The sequence below is a fragment of the Calonectris borealis genome, chromosome 13 (genome assembly GCF_964195595.1).
Source record: "Calonectris borealis chromosome 13, bCalBor7.hap1.2, whole genome shotgun sequence".
NCBI lineage: Eukaryota > Metazoa > Chordata > Aves > Procellariiformes > Procellariidae > Calonectris > Calonectris borealis.
The window spans coordinates 15,930,532-15,953,723 of record NC_134324.1 but is presented as its reverse complement, the minus strand read 5'-3'; the positions used below and the strand labels follow the sequence as shown (position 1 = coordinate 15,953,723).

The 23,192-nt window shown below is 47.8% G+C and overlaps 1 protein-coding gene across 2 annotated transcripts in view; it reads right to left on the bottom strand.

Annotated features, from left to right (window-relative positions):
* The window catches only part of GPR50 (G protein-coupled receptor 50), a 44,536-nt gene extending 21,777 nt beyond the window's left edge, over positions 1 to 22,759 (bottom strand). Inside the window, exons 1-3 of one of the 2 annotated variants that reach the window (XR_012675577.1) lie at positions 22,585 to 22,715; positions 22,136 to 22,179; positions 20,480 to 20,516 (exon numbers count right to left, since the gene is read on the bottom strand). Coding sequence is in view for 1 of the 2 variants with exons in the window: in XM_075162301.1 (XP_075018402.1) it covers positions 22,585 to 22,759 (175 nt within the window). In the remaining variant the exon portion in view is untranslated. Of the gene's footprint in view, positions 1 to 20,479; positions 20,517 to 22,135; positions 22,180 to 22,584 lie in introns of those variants that run through there. The other variant, XM_075162301.1, reaches the window with a different exon arrangement.
* Between the last annotated feature and the right edge of the window lie 433 nt (positions 22,760 to 23,192).

Here is a 23,192-nt window from a genome sequence, read left to right as displayed (position 1 = left end):
CATGTCATAGGAAGCCAAAGCCAGTTCTCACTGAATCAGTGTGAACTCTGCAAGGAGAAGTAGCAGGTCTCGAAACATGCTACTTCATTTCCCCATAGGCAAAGCTAGAAATTAAAATGCTCTGTTCACAACACGCAGCCCTGAGCCAGGGTAGCATGCAAAACTAAATATTAGATAAAGTCCAGGTTGGCAGCCACAAATTTCTTCAACTGTGTAGCTCACGGGGTATGCAGGCTTTTAGATAATTATACAGATTTTGACTCTGGCACATGAACAAGCCCTCCGAAAACAAACCCAAGTTTGCTGTTTCTTGGAAGTATCAGGTCCAGCGCCTTTGGGCACACAATGAGAAAGATGTTTTGTGCACCACGGTGCATCCTATGACACGTTCATGGTGATGTGTCCATATCACACACCCACTAGCTTCAGGCCATCAGAGTACCTTTTTCTTCTCTAAATATTTACCCTCCCTCACTTATACGTTCTCCTACAATGTGCAAATGGTTTAAAAAAACGATAGCGGGATTTAGTGGGATTATTATCCATGTACAGGTTTTTGTTGTAAAGGAAGGCAAAACTGGCTTCTCTCTGTATTATGAAGAAAAGTGAAAACGTGTTGGGGAGTTAACAGTTCTGCTGACATTATTTAAATTCCAGGGAAGGAAAGCACTGCTTCAGTGTGCATCAAAGTCTTCTGATCATTTTCAGATTTCTTTCCATGGATGTGGTCTTGTGTTTACATCCATATTTGCAGCTGCTGCAACAGTCACACAAACATTGAGAGGACACAAATTCAAAAATTCAAAAAATGACATTCCTAATTATGATGAATGATCATTACAAAAGCATCCAAGAACTCTTCCAATCCCTAATACAGGGCAAAATAGAATTCCGAATTTACCAATACTCTGGAGATGTATTTTGGAAACTTGAATGACATAATGTAAAAATATATTTCATTACCCACATAATATCCAAGACAAAACTAGATATTAGATAAAGTCCAGGTTGGCAGCCACAAATTTCTTCAACTGTGTAGCTCACGGGGTATGCAGTCTTTTAGATAATTACACAGATTTTGACTCTGGCACATGAATCATGCGAATGATTACCTATCCACACTTATTTCCCAGAGATACACAGTCACAGAGGCCTTAATGGAGAACACCACACAACTTCATCTGGGAGAAAGAAGGAAAAAAAAAAACAAAACCACATGCAACAAACACTTTATCTTCACAAGAGATTGTTCAGGCACTGAAAGGATGTGGAAAACTGGAAATAGCATCCATGCTGAGAGCATAAATGATTCTTCTTCTTAAAGAGAACAGAATTGCACTACTGCTTCTCACTAGGAAAAGCAGAAAAACTTTTGCAAACATGAGTCCTATTATGAGACCCATAAATCTACATCCCACAGCCTAGGGGATCCTTCATGTCCTTACCATTCCTCTCTTCTCATTTCTATCCCACTCCCTTGGTGCTTTCTTCTATTTTGCAGCAAAGGACAAGGAAAAGCAAGTGTGGGGGCACACCTGCGATTGGTACTTCCCTTCTCAGAACTGACAAGTCTCAAGGGTAAATTCCCTCTTTCACCTTTTTTTTGCTACTCGGGACATTCCCGACAGGGCTGGTCCTGGCGTACTGAAGCAAGCGTGAATGCTCTCGCTGCTTCTGTGGCAACAACATCAGGAGCATCACTTCAAAAAATGGTTCTGAAGGATGTATTTAACAGGGGTTTGTAAGCAAGACTGCAAGTTAAGAAGTTGTTTCTGGTGCTTTTCTAGTCTTCAAAACTCCTCCTCATCCCATCCCAAGGCATGAACTGTCCTGTTTTCAAGTTTTAGGAGGATAAAGAACACCAAGCACCATAAAAAATAAAAACTGCAGAAAGTACTTGCTCATAAAGTAACTTTAAATTCTTCCTCCTGATTGGGCACATACTTCTATACATCTACAATGGATGAATTCAAACAGTTACTTCCAATATAATAAATTACAGGCTTCCCCAGAAATGACACGGAGCACTAAGACAAGGGGTTGCAATATATGGTGTCTTGGACAAGCTGTAGAAAGCTTACATTTTGATTGTTTTTCTTTTGCTTCAGTTCCCTGTGTTTTCAGCTCTCTATATAAATAATGTCTTGGACTTTCTGAGTGCCACTAGAAGCAAAAAGTGTTCAGAAAGTCAGGTAAATAAGATCAATATTTACCACATTGCATTACTCCACAGAGGTCTGTTAAGGTAACGCTTTCTCATACCTCGTGGAGACCAAAGGGTTGATGAACGCTCTCAGCATAACAGCCACATCAAAGCAGACCTGAGGGTCATCTGGCCCTGGGCCCCATTGCCAACAGCTGCCAGAAGGAGCTGCCTTACAGAAAAGTTCAAGGAAACGTGTACTGGGCAACAGGGAGATAATGTGCCTTAGGGGAGCGCTCCTCCCTGACACACAGCCAAGCACACCAGAGTCACGTATAATATTAATAAAACATAGCAGCTTTTCTAATAAGAGAGTTCATTTTTAAACACTACTACTGTGAATCGGTAAGAAAATCTTACAAGACAGTTGACGCACAAAGCTTTCACTTAACAAGTTACCTAACTGAAGAAGAAATTATGCCAGAAAGCAGTGGCTGAGGCTAGGCAGGGAGGGAAGATGCTGTGCCTGGCACGAGCTGGTGCTATAGGAGCCCATGCTTGAACGGTGGCCAGAAAAGATTTAGGACATACTCACAGAAAACGCATGCTTGCAAATCTGACAAATCTTTACAAGTCTCCTCCAAGATAAACCCGCATCGTTTAAGCCTAACTTCCCGGTTAGCTCAGCAATCTCCAAGAAAGCCATAACCGTGCTGCCTGGGTGAGAGCTGCACCGGGCACGAGGCTCCCACAGGAGGAGGAAGAAGCCACCCATACTTGAAGACAACCTGGTTACCCAGATGAGATGTCCTTGTCTAAAGTAAAGCCTCCACAATTTATAGAATGACTCATCATACAAGACATTATACCAGAAAAAACGTCACCTCTGTGTTTCCTGCCAAATCCCAGCCGGCCGCTCCTCCCACGGGTGAGCTTTGCATCCCCGAGGCACGGCTGCCCACGGGCTGAAAGAGCTGCGACCTCGCGGGCAGAGCTGGGGGCTGAATACCCAGAGGCCCGGGTCCTCTTCCCAGCTGTTCGGAACACGTGTTTTCAAAAGCAGCGTCCTCTATCAAGTAAAGAAAACGTTGCTGCACCAAAAAACCAAAATCTTCATGGGAAACGTGCTGATATTTGGACAGAATTTTCAGTAGCAAATGACTAAATGAATTAGCTTGATAGGCAAACGTGCTTCAGCTTACTTCATCTCAAGTTATCTGTACGCAAATATTCAATTTTACCTTATATGCCCATTTACATGTTTTCACGTTTCAGCAGTAACAAAGTGTTTTGACAAGCTGGAATCAACCTTCTTCAGCCCGCAGGGAATCTTGACTTTTTGTTCCAATTCCAAACACCAAATCCCAAACCTGAACATGGCAATTCCCCATTCTCCCCAGAAGAGAAATTAAGAGTCAAAGCCATTCTCCTCCTGAAACAATATACAAGGCCAAATTTGCAATCTTTCTTTGACTTTCCCCATTCAGCAGAGGGGAATAATCCCATACAACGGCACATGTCCAATATGATTGCTGTGGAGAAATTAGAGGCTTACATCTAGAGAAGTATAAATCCTGCATTACTAAGGTTTCCTCAGCCGCAAGGGAAAGAAACGTTGCCTCCTGGTGATTAAGAATGTAATTATTATTATTAATTCTGAAACACTTTGAATTACATGGTACATTTTCTTTAAATGGGCACTCTCGTTAGTGCCAGTTGATTTGAACCAATGATTTATTCGTGGCTTAATAACCCTGCTTGTTTCATATGCTCAGCACATTTTGCTCAGTATATTGTATTACTGGCTGGTTGCTATAAACAGTCCATTTAAATTTAGACAGAAGCCTTTGGAAAAGTTCTATTTAGAACAGATGTGAATTAAAAGACTAACTACATTGATCAGTAACTACTGGTTTCTTCTAAACTCTTAACATTTACCTGTGTGCATTCGCAGGTAATCTCTAGTTGAAGTTCACATTCAAAGAAAGCTTTCTACTCGGACCGATCCTAATATCCAGTCATTTGAAAATCAGGAGGAAGTCTGCCAGACAGCACTGCCAAATTGTGAAATATCTGCAAATACATCAGAATCAGGCTTCCCCATGGTGGTGTTAATAAAATACCTCCAGCCTTGCCAATTAATCTGCAGTACTCCCTCCACTTTCTGAAGTAAAAAAGCCTGGCTTTACCAACTTTGCTGCAAAGCAGGTCTTAAACAAAACTAGCCATGAAAGAAGAGAAAAAAAGCCTTTACGATTTGGCCAGATACACTTCTGACAAGAAATGATACCTTTTTAACCACTGTGTAATTACAACGTTCTTTTCTTACTGAAACTCCCCCAAAGCTTTGGCTTGAAGGTGTTGGATGCTGAGCAAAACCAGACTACACCATCCCTGATGTACACAGCTGTATAGCCAGCTCCTCTTCGGTTACTTCACGTCTGAATTTTTAAAGATATCCCCAGGAACCAAGTCTAGTTGTTTTGTTCTCCACAGTTGCTACAGCCCTTTATAAGGGCCACATGCTGTTCCCTCTCCTAATATTTCCATGTTGCAGTTTCTTAATCGGTCATCATTTTCAGGATGACAGTTCTTATTTGGCTCTTCGGAGAAAGAAACATTCCTAAAAGGAGCATCGTAGCCAAGTATGTGTAAAGTTGGCATGAGTAATACCTGCTCCCTATTACACTCCTTTTATCTACTCAGAGTAGGAGATGAAACCACGTGTAAGTTAAGGGGCATTGCCTGATTTACAACCTGCTCCGCGCAACCCTGCAGGACAGTGGGTTGCATCTATGAGTTTATACAAAATGCTACCCTCTAGTTATCGTGCTTTGCTAATTAGATGAGGAATAAGATTATAGAGGACTGGGCCGCTAGAGTCAACAAGTGCTCAGCTTTCCATAGTCTCTCCTGCTCCTTGTTCAGGGAAGTTTTCTGAATGGTGTAAAAAATTAGAAGCTAAATCAAAAGTTGAATTAGATAAAACCATAAGCTATGATGATGTATTGGTATTCTACGCATGCAATCTTTTTTTTTTGTCTTCTTTAACCAGCACATTTCAAGAAAACCTCTGGATATCAATTAGCATGCAAAAAGTCCGCTGTTCAGCTCAGACATCTCGGCTGCCTGCGTCTGCCAGCACAAGTCAGCTTTGAAGGTTCGTCTCCATTCTCTCAGAACAACAGGGTAAAACAAGCATCTCTGTTTGGTCCCTAACACAGCCTTTGAGGAAGCTGTTCATACAAACCCCTGGGCAGCCAGAGTCACCGATAAAACTTTTTTTTAATAGAAGCTGCAACTTTTGGTAAGACGGCAAAGCACACGAGTTACTCGTGTCGGTCTACGAGTGCCCGGGCAAAGCAACGCCGCAGCTCAGCACGCAGGCTCCGGGCTGGCAGGCCAGGCACAGCCCCGGCCCACAGCCTGACAGACGGACGAGCAAAGGGGCAGGGGAAGGACGCAACACGAAGTCACGCGTGCTGTCTCTCTCCAGCCACTTAAACCTCCCCGGGTGCAGCTTTGCAAAACAGACGTCCCAGAGCTGGACTGCAAATTGGACACACGCACCAGAGCTTTCCTTTCCACAACTACCTAAAAAGGTTGCGTAGTTCTCAGATAAAACTCCGCAAGTTTAACTCTTTAAAGACAGTTACTACTTTTGCTTAAATACTTGGGAAGTCTTTAACACAGGTTGTGGTTGGGATTTTTTCCCCAAAAACAGAAAAAGGCTTGGTTTTGTGTGTGTTTTTTAAATACATGCTACATTCTTGACTTCTAACAACGGTAAATAAAATTCCGGTTTTTAATGTAATGCTACAGGCTTGGGGAAGGGTGGCTGGAAAGCTGCCCAGAGGAAAAGGACCTGGGGGTGTTGGTCAACAGCCGGCTGAACATGAGCCAGCAGTGTGCCCAGGTGGCGCCAATGGCATCCTGGCCTGTATCAGAAATAGTGGGGCCAGCAGGAGTAGGGAGGTGATCGTGCCCCTGTACTCGGCACTGGTGAGGCCGCACCTCGAATACTGTGTTCAGTTTTGGGCCCCTCACTACAAGAAGGACATGGAGGTGCTGGAGCGTGTCCAGAGAAGGGCAACGAAGCTGGTGAAGGGCCTGGAGCACAAGCCTTATGAGGAGCAGCTGAGGGAACTGGGGTTGTTTAGCCTGGAGAAGAGGAGGCTGAGGCGAGACCTCATCGCGCTCTACAACTACCTGGAAGGAGGTTGTAGCGAGGTGGGTGTTGGTCTCTTCTCCCAAGTAACAAACAATAGGATGAGAGGAAATGGCCTCAAGTTGCGCCAAGGGAGGTTTAGATTGGACATTAGGAGAAATTTCTTTACTGAAAGAGTGGTCAGGCCTTGGAACAGGCTGCCCAGGGAAGTGGTGGAGTCACCATCCCTGGAAGTATTTAAAAGGCATGTAGATGAGGCGCTTAGGGACACGGTTTAGTAGGCATGGTGGTGTTGGGTTGACGGTTGGACTCAATGATCTTAGAGGTCTTTTCCAACCTTAATGATTCTATGAAAGAGAATGAAAGTCATATGAGCAAATAGATATTAATTAATAAAGTAGTTATGAGGTACCACACTCTTGGTTCCAATGTGGTTATAATTATAGGAGAGATTATGCACAGAGATATTCAGAGATTAAGGAAAAGGAAGGAGAAGACTGGCAGAAGAGAGCAAATATTTTCCATGCCGTGAAACCCTGCTCATTGCTTTACATAGCTTCCCAGTGCGAAACTGTCTTGGCTTCCAAGGAAGCGTCACAGGAAAGGGGGGACTGAGAGGATGGCAAGAGGGGTGACCCCAAAAGACAGTGTCCCCATCACAAGGCAAACCCAAGCACCCAAGCAACAGGCCTCATGTCACCCTTTCCTTTTAAAGCCTATCCAAATCCATTCGCATGGACAAAGGGTTATTTTTCTGCACAACGATTCAGAACACAGATCTGAAGTTAGAAGGCTCCAAGCTGCTTGACAAAATCATTTTGGACTCGTCTTGCTCTATTTCTGCCTTTTTGCTGCTTACGTATCAATGTGTTTTGTTGTCACCTAAACTTCTTTAATGCAGATCATTTACTACTCAGAGGGAAGGGAAAAAGATGGAACAGCTTTTGAAATAGAGATGCTTGATCTCTTTAGGTATAATTTTGCAGCACTTTCAAGTTCCATGTCAAGATTGCCTTGTACTGCATTGAATTTTACTTGGCTTCTTACTTCTCAAGATACTCCCAAAACAATTCTAGGCAGACACTGTTAATCATTGAAAGAATTAATACAGCGTGATTGTGAGGAAGACAGGGAAATACAAGTGATGTGAGGAACAGATCTGTGCGGCCCTTATCAGACATGTACAGTCTGAATTCATAGAGTTAATATATTTAAGCAACCCATAAATGTTTGAAAACTTAAGTGTTACTAGAATAATGGATTATAAAATGCTGATAGAGAATGCAGAAGAATAGTGTTCTCTGTGGTGGAGGTTGGGAGTTTCTGAATGTCAGTAGCTTTCCACAGCTTGGAAAAGCACTTAAAAGCAAAACAAGTTTAAAAGGGGGGAGAAGGAATAAGGCAGAGAAACTAATACAATGCAGGTGAAAGTATAGCTCCACAGACAGCTGATCTATAGGTCTCACATCCTACCACCAGTACTCAAGAGGAAAAAGCGTTATCCTTGTTAAAATGCAAACTAAGCATTTCTGACAGAAATAAAGTAAACCTGATGATGGGATGGATACAAACACACCTTAGCTTCTTCCAGGTACCACAGCTCTAAATCTCCTTGTCTTGGACAGAGAAAACAGCACATAGTGGGTCTGAAATGTATTCGTCCAGCAGCAGTCCCCTGGAAAGGACGCTCCTGTTACAGTCCACAGCTCGTCACCATGCTAAAGAAATCACATCTTCTGTCTTACTTTCCTAAGTGTGAAGGAGAAGAATAAAAGTTGCCAGGCCCAGTTTGGTGGCAGGGATATCAACAGCATTGGGTTTTATTCCCAGCTGCCCAGGAAGCCAGCACAAGAGCTTTCTAACTACTCTCACCCTCCACAATAGGAAATTGAAAACCATTTTGGACAAATACATAGCCACAAAGATCACAGGCGGAGGTATAAGAAAGGAGCTGTATTCGAGCAAAAGCTACTTTCATCTCTTTTGCAACTGAATGACATTTCAGCTTCAGGCTGTCCTTTTACCAACTTTTCGGGGAACTTCCACTCCAGTTTCCCCTGTTGCTATTCCTGTGCCACTTCAAGGCCACTCCAGCAGACACCTCACCTGCTTTAAAGTCAGCACCAGTCAGAAGGACAAAAGGTGCCAAATCAGAAGTCTTTTACGCAGTAGCTTTTTAGCATGATTGCAAGGTATCTGTCTTCCCATTACAGCAGAGATGTTCAAGTATTTTGAGCTCTAGGATGCTCAGGAGGGAGACAGTCATTCTTCTCTCCTGAATCCACCCTGTTTTCCCCCCACGCTCCTCCCTGCCAGGAATGCACAGTGCAGCAGGAGAACAGCATGGGCGCTCAGTACCCTATACGTGGACATGACACACGTTGCGTGCATCGCCTTTTGTTCCCACCAGCAATGTGCCAAGCTCTGCAGTCCCCGTCTGTGTGGCAGCTCCAGCCTTCAGCAGGGGCCATACGGCGGCCGGCCCCGCACGCAGCACTGCCGCAGCCAGGAGCCTCCCCGGGCAGCCTCCAGCATGGCCAGGACCATCTCCTCTCCACAAGACCAGTGTAAGTGATCCAGCAGGAACGGATACGTCCTGGGATCAGCACCCACTCTAACTGCATTACTATTAGAATTATTAGAATTAAAACGCCAACGCTTATGCTCAAGACCCACAGGGAACCATCTGTTCCTCTAATGCAAAGGGGAACCCATATATGCTGTGCTAGCAGCATTGCAGCCAGGGTGCCACAACAAATGCAACTGTGCCACCAGTTACTTACGGTCTTTAGTAGGCTGCCAATTCGAATCCCACCCAATTACTTTAAAAAGGATCCAGCGCACACTGAGAACCTCACTTTGAGGAAAGTCCAAGAGTTAAAACAGACCCATCGGAACAAAAAGGGCTGCTGGGTTTCCAAAGATAGAAGTGCAATACACTTGGCTTCTTACTTCTCAAGAAGGCGCCCGTCCATGCTGGCAGCCTCATCCTGCAGTCAGCAACCAAACAGATTTAGATGCCCCGGACTCAGCATCTTTTCCCTCCTTTCCTGGTTTCCCCAGTGAAAGAGCAGTCTCATCAGAATTAGAGAAGCAAGGGTGTGTGAAAGGACATGCACAAAGTTAATGCTTCGCAGGAATTGGCTTCTCTGTCTCTTCTTTAAAAAAAACGCGCTTTTCTTGGATGACATGGTGCAGAATAACCGATCAGCTTTCTACTTCAAAATGCACTTGTCTTAGATGGCCGTGGCAGAAAGCTAAACCAGACAAAGGGCTGCTCAGCAATTCCTCTTCACTGATGTGTTGTATCCTTCCGCCCCAGTTTGGGGAGGATTTTACTACAGTTAAGGACAGCTTGTGGCTAAAGGCTTGGCCCAACAACAGGCCAGCTTTGCAGTAAGGACCCTTACAACACAGGGGCATCACCCAAGTGCTACAGCCGTACGGCAACAAGCACAGGACCACAGTGCACAACAACTTTGCAACACAACCACCCTCCCCTCAATACCAAAACTACCTTCATGACAGCCACCTCTCTGCCAACTTTTATATTCTGCGAGTACAAACCATCAAAACCTCACGAGCAAACCTCACCAGCAAGATACAGACAGGAGCGCACGCCCATTAACTGAGTATCCCACGTGCATATTAAACCATAGGGTAAAATCTGCTTGGGGGGGGGAATCCATTACAACGTAGCATCTACCATAAATCAGACAGTGAGAGCAGAGGCCTGGCACACTCATGCCACCTCTGCGGGAGCCAGGGCAGTGGTGGCATGCCGTTCAGCAGCACCCTCATGGGAGAAGCTTCTGCCCACGTTATGAACGCTATAGGAGCTGGAAAAGAGGGATCACAATTTGCCACTTGAGTCACCTCTTCATAGCACAGTTTTGTTGATTGCTGAAGTTGAAACTCATTTGAAAACAGAAGAGAGGAAAATAGAAGGGTTGATTACATTCCAAGAAAAAAGTGTCAGAGTTTGATCATTTGTCTTCATTCCACATGGGAGGAAAAGTGGGTACCTTTCCACATTTGTTGCAAATGGGCAGAAGAATCACTTTCAAAGGTAAGAAAAAACTGTGAAAGATGGGTTCATCAAAGTAATGGGAACAGTCCAGAGCAGCGACTGTAAAAGCTAACGATCAATCAGAAGAAATCCAGCCTCTTCTGGGAGAAATTTGTCTCAAAAACGAAATAACAAATGAAAGAACTGCAGTCAAAATACCAGTAAGGAAGAACAGATGCCGCCACAGGAAGGCTGAAACAGTCTAGCTCCTTTTAAGTCCTGTTTATTTCTTGCCCACTGCTCTGTTTCCATATCTGTATAATTTATTCCAAAGCAAATTTATTATTTTAAAGACTCCACAGAGAAGATGGAGAAGGCTGTGTGTCTGCTGGTGTTCATCCTGTGGTTATTTCTTGCTCCCACACTAATCTCAAAGGCTTTGTCTAGCCCGGGATTTAGCAAGACTTTTAATTAATGGCTTCCGATGGTACATCCACACTGGGAAGGCTTCTCTCATTAGCTAATTAGTCTATTGTCCTAATTAGGCAGCGCAAGCCAGTTTTACTCCCTCATTGTCCTGCATGGGGACATGCAAAACCCTAGTTTTCCCACCTAGGTCTTCCCTCAAGTCAGTTCCCAGCTCCTGACTTGCCTTTTAGAAGGACTTAGCTAGGTGGTGGCAGACAGCATCACCTCACCTTTCAATGCTAATCTAGACCAGGCCGGGAATGTTTTGTTCACTGCATGTGTCCTCCTGAAAGCAGAGCCTTCTGAAGTCCCCGGCAAGGTCTTGGGTCGTTACGAATTGGCTGGTCAGCATCTGTCAGCAGCAACATGAGCACATTGCCTAACAAGTTCTCTATTTTCCTATGAGGATAAAGCCGGTGTATCTCTGAAGGACCAGAAGCCCACTGCACATGCCTAGATGTTCAGTCCACTCCTAACCTGGGTAAGAAGTGCCCTGAAAGAGGGCACCTTGCAACAGGCTGGCTTTGTCAAACCCTTAAAGCACAGGTGCTGTGCAAGGGCACAGCTGGCGCATGCAGAAAGGCACTGCTCTGCGCCCTGGGCACCCAGATGCATCAGAGCAAGAAATGCAAGCAGATCACCCGTGGGAGCTGCAGGCTTGCGTCTCGTCTAGAACAGCACAGAGCTGCGACTCCCGCTGCTCCTCTTTGCCCTAACTGCTGGCCTCGCCAGCTCTCGGCAGGCAGGACTGCCGGTGTGAAGGCAGAGGTTGGCTTGACAGCCTCCCGCTAAACCAGTCCTTCCTTCTCCCATCACACGTGCTTTTTTCTGCAAGTCCTTGCACCACACTTCTGCCTTCCCTATAGAGACTCCCATGGACGAGCACGGGAGAGGCAGAGCTTGCAATCCATACCACAGTATCTGATTATTTCAGTGCCTGTCAATCAACTACACCTACTCTTAAAAGGTTTTGTCAGCAAGCTTTCAACTTAGTCCAATTAGTTTTGCCTAATCAGTTTTGATTAGTAGAAACACTGTTTAAGACATAGACCTAAGACATAAAGGCAGAGCTTGCGGCTGACCTAACGTGCACATCTTGGGTATGGTAGAAAAGGTTTCTTTCATTTCTAGTCTTCCCTTGGAAAAGTCAAGATATAATCTCTGACTTGACGACATCTACCTCCGCATAAAAGGGAACAGTGTACTTCACACTAGCTTAATTTCTCCTTGCAGAGTAGAGCACTGCGAAGTCTAGAGATGGTGCCAATATTTTCGGAAAGGCCAGAAAGGAAACAGGCAGAACTAGTGATGGAAAGCAGAGGACAGCTAACTTTTTAACTCATCTTCATCTTTGCTGCTGCTGTTTATAGGGATGCTGAGGTCACACTGGCCATTTGTACATAAGTTAATGGTGCAAACCTCAGAAGATACAGATATACTTTCAGTCAGATATTAGCAGATACCATTAGTGTGAGCGTGATCTGCCCTCTGCCAGGAGTCAGAAGAGTGGAGGTGGGAGAGGAGCGTGAGCGAGGACGATGGAGAGTGCGAGAGGAAAGCAAGAATATGAATTTTGCCAACTCCAGACTATTCCAAATGCTACTGGAAGCCTCTGCCAGGGATATTTTATGTCGTCATGCCTTGCTTTTAATCTCTGTACCAGGAACTGGAAAGGGTCTTTACTACACTTGAGATAAAGTTAACGCACCTTATGCCCATGTCCTCATGGCACCGTTGGCCAGACTCCTCCTGAATTTCAGCTCTGACCTCCTCCTGACCACACAGAAAAGCCGCAGGGTTGACCTGGAGCTGCTATAATGCTGGGCTACTTCGCTTGGCTGGGGAATCCATCGCAGGGGCTGGAGTTTGCTTTTATTTGGGCTGGCTCATGTCAGCTCTGCAGAGACAGGCCAGTGTTGAGAGGCCTCCTCTGCCTTCCCAGCTCCTCCACAACTCAGGTAACTTCCAAAAAGTTCTAGAGCATCTCAAAGTAAAGGATGAGAAGGGAGGACTTTGACGTGCAGAGACTGAAGAACAGTCTCTATAGGTGCAGAGACTGAAGAACAAATTAACCTGGAAAAGGTGTAGTCATAGAGGAAGGCTACTCAGACACTCAGCCCTGGCTCTGCTCCCAAGGCGCCTCTTTAGCAACGTCAACACAGGATATGACCCAGGGAACTTTGGTGAAAAGCTGCAGGTAATGCACTGGACCAAAGCTACCAACACAGTCTATTGTTGTCCCATTCTATTTAAAAGAGCAATGACTTGCATGAACATTGGCTTTGGAGTATGTGCATGGCAATCCCAACAGATAAACAGCCAGTATTTCCATGGAATACCATAAGGTTCTGAAAGAAATACATTTGAATTATTTTCACAATATTATTAAATCCAGGAGTGAATATTTTGAATATGGTATAATCCATTTTCCTAGGAACCAGCCAAGAACAACACTAGGTTTTACTTGGAAACCGACTGCCATCCCAGCCTCACGGTTCCCTCAGGGACACGAGCGGGAGCCCTGCACACCTCCCCCGACGTCCCCAACCCTTCCCTCCTCCGTCAGCATGCCTTGAAACACAGCTCCCATCAGCTCTTCCCTTGCCACATGGGCAAGCCCTGATCCCTCCTGCCGATGCTGGTGTGACTCTGCTCTCCTCCGAGCCAGGGATGCTCCATTGGCCCAAGGAAGCCCGAAAACTGAGTGCTGATGAACACATTGGGAGGGCAAATGCACAAGACTAAAAAGGCCAGGCAGGAGTATTTCACAGTCTGCAGATGGGACTCAGGGCCAAAGAATAAGTGGGAGGACAGTGAGATCTGGATGGCTCCTGTCATTGAAACTGGCCAGCAGAACCAAGCAGGAGAATAAGTAGGTGGATTGGGTAGGTACAGAAGAACCAGCCCTGAGCACAGATCATCTCCTCCCTTTCTCCAGCAGTTCCACTTAAAAGCAGAACCCAAACCCATTCCTGTGCACCAGGACCCCAGTCCTTTCCTCCCTCTTATTTTCTCTACCTGCTGCCCACTCCGCAAACCCTCCTATGCCATGTCTGTATGTAAGTCCCAGGGCTGGCTTAAGCTGCTGTGGTCACCTAAATCAATGGGGTCTCCTCACCCCACAGCATGTAGGAAAGCGAGTTAGTCACCCTGCAGAAGTCATTGGAAAATCCTGGATGATCTGGAGAACATCTCCTTTCCCTAAATCCCTCCTTGTGAATCTCCCCATGAGTAGGACAGAGCTAAAGCCGCAGGAGAGCCCCATGCCCCCCATCTCGGCTCGTGCGGGCAGCCCATGCCTCGAGGAGCCATGCTGCGGGCACACCGGGGAGGCTGCTGCCCCCCGCCTGGCTGTCAGGCAGCGTTTCCCTCTGGCAGCACCGGCCAGGGCTCCAGTTCCTAACGCATCCAAATGTGACTCTGCTGTGGATTTCACCCACCCCATTAAGATTCAATTTGCTCTACTTTCTACTGCAATATGTGCAGAAATAAAACTCACAGCTGAGATCTGAAGGTCAGACACAGGGCCAGGGGTAAGGTGAAATACGTTAGACTCCATTTAACTTATGGCTCGTAGAGCCCGTGGGAACTGTAGGCTGTGTGCCTGCTCGGCACCCATGGGGCCAGCTACGTTCCCTCCCAGAAGACATCAGGGTCTCTTGAGCCCATCTGCCCTCGCTATCAAACAGAAAGGTCTGCAAGGGGCAGAGCTGCCAGTTCTCCCCACCTTTCCCCTCGGGATGGGGAAGAGGCACAGCTCGGTTAGTCTGAGCATCCTCCCACCTGCCCTTGGTCGCTTTGGCTGTGGTTGGCACATCCCACCACCGCTCTTCCTGCTGTGGCCGGATTCTCATCACTCCATCAGCATTCCCACTTATCCCCCTCCTCCCTCACCTTCTGCGCATCCTCCTGAACCCGTCTCCACCTGGATCTTTTTACGCTGGCCCGGGATCCACAGCCATGACACACTCATTCCCCAGCAGCTCCGGCATCCAGCTCAGTTGTGCCTGAAAATCACTCAGGACCAAGCCCAGGCCCACAGGTGTTGCATCTAAGTCAAAGGACAAGGAGGGATTCAGGGCAGGTCGGACCTTGGGCTGCTGGACCGCAGTCCCTCGCAGCCATCGCGGCGTTTGTCAACATCAGATCTGAAGGTGACGCAGGGATTGCTCAACAAAGCAAGATCTGAGGTCTCTCAACAGAGGACATCGAGTGGGCAGGCTCAGAAGACAGGGACTCACTGGTCCTCACTCCAACTTTCGGGAATGAGAACAGTTAAACATGAGGAGAATAATTAAACATGAGAAAGCTACGCCACAGGTTTCCTTCTACATCTTCTACAAAGAGCAGTCCCATCAGCCTGGGGCTGTCGGGGACAGGAGTGTCCTGGCACTGTGGCACAGCCTCCTCCTTGCTAACCAGCCCAAAGGACGGTCCTGTCCTCCTCTGCCCCTGCTCTCTGCTGTGGACGGACTTGGAAGGGATTAAACATCCTGCACAGAGAAAGAAAAGCAAACAAAATGCAATGACAATGCAAAAAGAAAAAAAAAAGCAAACAAAACCCATCTCTGAATTAATTTCCATTTTATTTATAGCCCATCACAAGATAGTTGTCTTCTTAAGCCTTTTAACTAATTGCTCCACAAGTCACATAGGGAACAGCTACTTTGAGCACATATGCCCACTTTCCCTCTTCCCAAAACATGTTCCAGTTTGTGTTGAAGGACTGTCTGCAAGGTAATTAATTATTTGCTATTACCTAAGCCAGTACTTGGCTCCCCAGATCTGTCAGGAACATCAAATCCTGGGGCAGTAACGCTTTTTGGGGCTGAAAGGAAAAAAAGAAAAGCCTTTGCTAAAGGCAAGGAAGGGCAAAGGGGTTGGAAGGATTCAGAGAGGGAGAAAGGGAGCTCAGCACCGGGCTGAACCGGGCTTGCTAACTCTTGTTGAGGTCCATAGGGTGGCCCTCCCGGGGAGGCAGGGTGTTATTTTGCCTGGTACAAGACACAGATCTTCCTAATCAGAGGAATTTTGTTTCAACTAATTTGAATGTAACTGTATAGAGACCTGCACCAACATACAACAAAACTTTTGTCGAACACTTTGCGAAGACAAATATTCCTCAGTTCAGAAATGCTAGAATTACTGTTTCTAGTGGAAACCTGATTCATTTCTCTCAAATCATATATTTATCACATAATCACTGGCTTGACCACATCTGGCTATCAAACCGCCGGTACACCTGAAGCACATGCTGAGCACTGCTCGCTTACCGAGTAACTAGCGGTATTTTAACTCTGTTCCCCAGCCGCACATCCACAACTTACGCTGGTCAAGTCCTGCTCCAAATGGGGTTGTCCTGAGAACCAACGTGTCATGGGAGGGGGAGGAATAGAGATTTCTGCTGGAAGTTCTGCAAAGTTTCACAAAGGGGCTCCTGAGATCCAGCACTCCTAAATATACTCCCATCTACACGAACTGTAAGGAGGGGAGGCAGTTCCTGAAAAAAATAGCAAAAAAAGAATGCAAAACCAAAAATTGGTGGCTTTGACCTCACACAGTTGATGGACGGAATCCCCTTGGGACCTCCAATGGAGCTGTAAGAAGGATCAATTTAGGAATATTTCTGAAGCTACTGCACTCCAAAAAAACTTCTGAACTGCTCACGTCCGAGCGAGCTGCCACTTCCTCCGGAGCTCCTGGAGCACAGCATGGGAGCGGCACAGCACGGGGCCGCGAACGCTGCTCTGAGCGGGACGGCAGCTCTGAGCCTCCTCCTCGGCCCTCTGGGCACCTCGCTGCTCCCGCAGCCCAGGAGGAGCCCAGCGCAGCACTGCTGGGGGGAGAGATGTGCAAGGGTCTGGGTGGGAACCCGACCTGAAACCCCACCAAAGCAGGAGCACATGGAAGTGGTGCTGTCAGAGACCTCTCCAAATCAGCTTGGCCATGGGGCTGTGCCCTGCGGCTGTGACACGAACCCAGCAAAGCGCCATTCCTCTGCGTCTCACTAAGCAAATCACCTTCTAGGACAAAATACGTTAAGACTGTTCTTCACTTTATACTGCTATTACACTTAAAGCTCACACTTTAATCCAAATCAATTTTCTCATAGGCTTTATCCCGCTGTCACTCCCACTTCTCCCGCCTCGTGCGGCCGGTGCCCCCGCTCCAGCACCCATCTGCAGAGCCACAGGGGCAGGAGGCTGCAGCAGAGGGACACAGGGAGGGACCGACACATCCCCTCCGGCACGCCTGCTCCACCGGTCCCGGAGCCCGCTGGGTGCACTGGGATACACCCCCGCTGCTCACACAACAGCCCACTTCCAACAACCTCTCTGCACCACATACAGCCCATGCCAGCACCGCGCCAAGCCCCAGTCTCTGGAGCAGCCCTATCGCCGCCGTTAACGTTCCCCTGGTTGATGGCACATGGAGCATCGCTGCCAGTCAGCTCCATATGGCAAATTCATCACCGTCCAGTTGAGTGAGGCATAACAAAGCTAAAAGCAAACACTGCCATGGATTATTCCCCACCAACAGCGAGACCATTTGTCACCCATCTGACGTCACAGGCGCCCATCCCCGTTGAAGAGCAAAGGGGTGCCGGGTATCACCCTTCCACCACCTTCCCCAGGGAGCGGGGAAGTGGGTGCAGCTCCAGGGTCCCCTAGAGTCCCAGCAACCTTCAAACTGTTTCATCGGCAACCAGCACGATTCCCTCAGCAGAGCCCTCCAGAAAGCCCAGACACCGGCTGCAGGGTCCTGACATTTCAGAGGGTCAGGGCTGGGTAACTCAGAAGGACTGGTGGGAGTTTGCCAGAGACAAATGAATCAGCGGAACAGATGAGCAGCTCCTGAAGCATCTACCCGCCATGTACAGAAAGAAAAGATGTAATTTCAAGCTTGTGGCAGATGCTGGAGGGTTTGTGGTGCTAAAAAAAAAAAAAAAAAATTTAAAAAATTTAAAGAAAAAATAATCTCAACACACTTACATATAATAGAGAGCTTTCTAGGACCAGGAAATCCTGCAGTAGCTGGAAGAAAACAATCACAGCTCTCAACTGCATTTGAGATAAGGAAACAGAACATGGTCCAACGCAACGTCTCTAAAAGGTCAGTTTCCCAAAACTAAAAACAATCAGACACAAAAATAACTGAGAGAAAACACCTAAATATAACCAGATGTGACAATGCTTATTGGGAGATGTTTAAAGATGCCTTAGTAGAGCCCTCTTTTTCCCCTAAAAAAAGCAATACTATATTCAAAAACAGTTTATTTGGTTTAAAATAAAATTTTTTTAAGACGAGCCAAATTAAAAAATAAATAAAATACGTAACAGAGAGAAAATCCAGTATAAAATTAGCAGCCGGAAATCAACACATTTTATAAAGAAAGATAAAAGATAACAAAAAACCTAATGGCAATACGTATACCAGGAAAAAAAAAGCAACCATCTATCAATACCATAGGCTTGATGCTAAAAAAGTACAGTGAAATTATCCTGATACCGAAGACGTAGAAAATATAAGCATTACTTTTTATCTTTGCAGATAAGGATGACTTATATTTCAGCTATAACAAAATTCTCTGAGAAGCAAGCTGGGAAGATACCCAACACTGTCCGCTAACCATTTTTCACACTCGTAACTAGAAAACCTGCACGTCAGAGTGTCTGAAGGAGCTCACCAAATCCCTAATTGACTTTAAAAAAAAAAAGAACAGAAATATGTCCCAGGCCAGCCAGGAAGTTCCAGAGGTCTTAGAACAATAAATAAAAAACCCTACTCAAGCAAACAAAAACTTCGCATTGTGCCAATGTGTTCAGAGGGCAAAAGGCCTGACCCGGGCAGTGCAGGCTGGTTACCCTGCCCGCGGTCCCCGGCAGAGGCAGGGAACGGCCAGTATTCGGAGATGGAAACACAATTAGTGCTAGTCAACACAGTTTTCTGGTCGGAGGGCTCGTCAAACTGATCTAGTATTTATTCTAAGAGTACACATTTGGTTGACAAAGGTAACTGTGTTGACATAATACATGCAGACTTGTGTGTGATGCCTGACTTTGGCCGGTGAGACAGTCCAAGAACAAAATCCCCAGCGCAATGCAAACATCAGTGTATAGCGTATATCCAGAGGATTAACAGCCAGTTGAGCCCGGTGACCTCATTAGAGTTATACCTGCGCCGCCTGCCCCCACGGAGGATTCGGCTCCCTGGAGAAATGACTTTTCCATGAGGGAAAAGGGCCCACGAGGCGGCAGAAATTGCTCTCTGCACGCAAAGCTCCAGGCAGCGCTGGTGAGAGACGTGGGTTTGCAGGGAATGCACGTTTTGGCTGCGTGCCTAAGTTTGCAGCAAGTTCAGGAGAGAAAGTGAAGGGTATTTCCAGAGCCTCCGCCCGAAGAGCAGGCTCACTCGTTGAAAAATATTGGCTGTTTTTAGTGCAGATTTTCACACTTGTAAAGCTAGCAGGACCCACAAATGAAAAGCTGTAGACTCAGCCATGCCAGCAGCCTTCAGTTGATCATGATCCTGCACGTGCCACGTAACACGCGGCTCACTCATTTCCTACATGGGTCCCAATCTGTGCTCAGCGCTCTGAGCACCTTCCAGTAACAACACAGGACACACCAACACCCACCTGACACACGTTACGCCTTCCCGGAGGGAAAGACGAGTGGAGTGATTTCTCTTGGAAGATTTGAGAGGTCAGGTCTTTTGCTTTTAAACTCCACCAGTGCAGGGATAGCAGGGTGGCCAGGTTTGCGAAGGCTTTCAGCTGCCAAAAAAGTTCACCCCCTCTCACCTGCCTCCCATAAAGACATACAGACATCTCTCCTGCCAGAGGAGCAGAGTTATTCCCCACGCCCTTCACACTCAACCATCTAAATGTCCTCCACGGTGGACATAGGGACAAAAGCCTGGAGCTTCGTTTGAGCTCTCGGACCATGTGAGCAGCTCTGAGTGTCCGGGTAGCTGGACGTTACTGTAGGAAACCTTAACGGCAGCAGTTCTCCAGCATGACTGACTGAACAACCAAATGTGGATGTGAACTGTCCACCACAGAGGAAGCCTGGGGCTTTCAGTGAATCTGGATTTCCTCTGCCCACAGGCATCACTCACCTCCTTCTGCTCATTCAGCTCCGGGCAAGTGCTGATGTTCTCCAGGCAGCTGACCACACCGATGAGGGTATCCTTGTGAGACCCTGCTTGTCAGCCACACTCGTACTCTCTGCCCATTGTAGCTACAGGCTGCGCAGAGGTGCTGACGTGTGCCAAGTACTGCAGACATGTCCAGGGGGATGGACCAAAAACCCCATCCCCACAAGAGTGATCACCCACCACAGCCACTGAAGCAGTGCTGGTTTCACATCCCAGCCTGAATCCAGCTTATCCTGGCGATACAGTTTTAGCTCCAGCTGGATGACCTTGTAGCTGGGCTCTTGCTAGCTTCCCTACGAGCTTGCTCCAGAAACGGAGGGCTTGGTGCTTCCAGGATTTGGCAAGAGCTGACACATCCATAACGGGTCTCCTTTTCATTTACTGGACTGGCTTAGGGTAGGTTTGAACATGAGCAGAGAAACTCTTTGTCCAAAGGACTTCAACCTGGCTTCTGCACTCCAGCTGAGCCCCCCTCATTCCTGGTGCTGCTCACATGTTAGGAGGAGCACGAACTGAGCTGAGACCCCTGACTTCTCGTTCTGCGTCCAGGGAGGCAGGCAGCCCGCTTGCTTACCCACACAGATGGATGCAAAACAAGATGACAACAGTTAGATGCTGGTTAGACATTTTATCTTACTGAACTTCAGACCATCACCATCAGTCAGACCACCTTGCTTTCCTGCTGCTGAACCCCTCTAGTGACTTGGCAAAGGCATTCCCAGTTCAGGCTGTTGACTGAAGGAGAAACGATGCTCACGTCAACGAAGCAGGATGGGTCTCTCGACACCTACCACCGCTTTGAAGCGTGTAACACTGAATTCCCCACTAGTCACGCTCGAGTTCTGTGTGTAACGAGAGCCACCTCCTCTCAAATCAGGGAGGTTAACAAAGATTTCACTTGTGTTGGTTTTACTCGTACAGCCCAACAGCTTGTATGTAGAGCAGACAACAGGCTACGGACAAGGATTAAGATTTGGAAAATATCACTATGGTCACTTCAAGGGAAAGCTGTTCTTTTTCACTTTCACAGGAACTTTAACTCAACTCACAGCAGAGGCAGTCTTAAGACATGAAATGCATTCAAGTGATTAACAATTTGAAAGGTGATAAAAGCAGCTAAATAGTTTCAAATCTGTTTGCTGCCCAATCAGCCAGATAACATAAACCACTAGTTATCTTGGGGAGAAGAGAAGAGTATCTCTATTTTTCTTTCCCAGAACCACTGATCATAAGCTCACAGCGCTCACATTTTAAAGCAAAGCTGAAGAGAATGAAAAATACCTTTTCCAACTATATTAAAGTTCTCATAAACCCAGTATAGCATGTTCGTGTATTGTGGATACTATGGGCTGCATTTCACGTACCAGTTAGAGAGCAACTCACTGGTCGAGGTCACTGCATCCAGCACACAAATAGCCATTTGTGTCCTACCATTAATAAATCAATCAAATGTTAAAGGCACTGGGGGGAAATTGTCTTGTCAGTCTTACCCATCAGCTACTTTTACCAAACTCTGTTGAGTTACTCCATACTGGCAGAAGATTGAGAGAGAGAGAGATCGGCATCTCCAAAATACTTACAACTTTGTCTTACACATTATAAACACTGGAGACATTTTACAAGCTACAAAACGTTTTATGTCTTTCACTGTAAAAGCGGACAGTGGTGTAGTCCTTAGCAAAACATACTCTACAGTACGTTTTAAGTAGCACTACACAGACTACTTGAAACTCCTTACAGAGCAATTTATATCCAGTGTTATTTCTTTGCTAAAATAACAAGACTTTGAAGGCAAAAAAAAATTACACCCTCAAAAAATAAAGCCTTCTTAAAAATGGTTAATATCAATATCAACTTAACAGTTTTCCTAGACTAATTCATTAGGAAGGTTAATACATAAAGCTCCAAAACAGACTTTCAAATTACCCATAGAAAAGACATGGAAAAGATACGGAAAATCTTCACTCTACTTTTAGCTGGTCATCTAAAGCACATCTTTAAGGTGAAAATGCTAAAACACATGCAAGGCTGGGACATAAAAGCAAGCGTTCAGCGTTGTAATAGGCTCGTCTTAAGTACGAGCAGTCTTCCTCTGCACCTGACTCCGGCACTTGGAGTTTTCCTTATTAGCGCCTGCTTTCCTCGCTCTCTCCCAGCACGCTTCTGGTTGAAGGAATGCGGGCTTTACCTGAGTCGCGACGTGAGTTCAGGCTCCTCGATTTGCAGCTGCCTCTGGGAAACAGAAGTTCCGAGAAGTTGGAGGACAGAAGCAGCGGGACGGGACAGACAGACAGACAGACAGACAGCCGGGAACCCCAGCGGTAACGCGGGTCACCGGAGAGAAGAGACGAGCGGGTGCTGCTCTGGCTCATCGGCAACTCGCCACCCCTTCACCCGGGGCCCCGGGGGCAGGGATGCCCGTTACCGCTGCGGTGCTAAGGAGCGGAGCTGCGGTCCTGTCCGCGGCTGTCGCCTGCCGACCCCCGCAGGCTCCTATCCCGCCGCGAGCGGGGAGCGCTGCCGTGCGGGGCCGGGACCGGCGGAGCCCCGGGTGCGGTGCGGGGCCGCTCCGCTCCGCTCGCCGCCGGCAAGTTGGCAGCGCGTCCGCGCCGCCCCCCGAGCCCGCCCCGCGCTCACCGGCGTTGCGGAGCTTCTTGTTCCTCAGCACGGAGAGGATGACCAGCGCGTTGCCCAGCACGTCCACCACGATGGTGAAGATGAGCACGGCCGCCAGGGCAGCGGCGGCCCGCGCCGGCTGACCCCCTTCCAGCCGGCAGCCCGGGCAGCTCCCGTTGCTCCCCGGCCGCTCCATGCGCGCCTCTGCCCGCTGCCGCCGGCGCCCCTCCTTCTCCTCCTGCTGCTGCTGCTGCTGCCGCCCCGACGGCAGCCCCCCGGGCCGCCACGCCGCGGGGAGGAGCGCGCCTCGGCACCCGTCCCGGGGGGCGCACGCCGCCCCCTCCCCCGGCGGTGCCACCGCCCTGCCCGGGGCGGGGCGGGGCGGGGCGGGGCGGGGGGGCTGCCCGGTGCGCGGCGCGGGGCACCCGCAGCGCTCCCCGGTCCGATGGCGCCACCGCGCGGCGGCGGCGGGGAGCAGCGGGCCGGGGCGCGGCCGCCCGCCCGCCCGGGGCGCAGGGGCGAGCTGCGCGCGGGGCTCGGCCCCGCCACCAGCAGCGCGGCCCCGGCGCGCCGGGAGCACCCGCTCGCCTGCTCGGCCCGGCTCTCCGCTCCCTCCTCTCCCGCGCAGC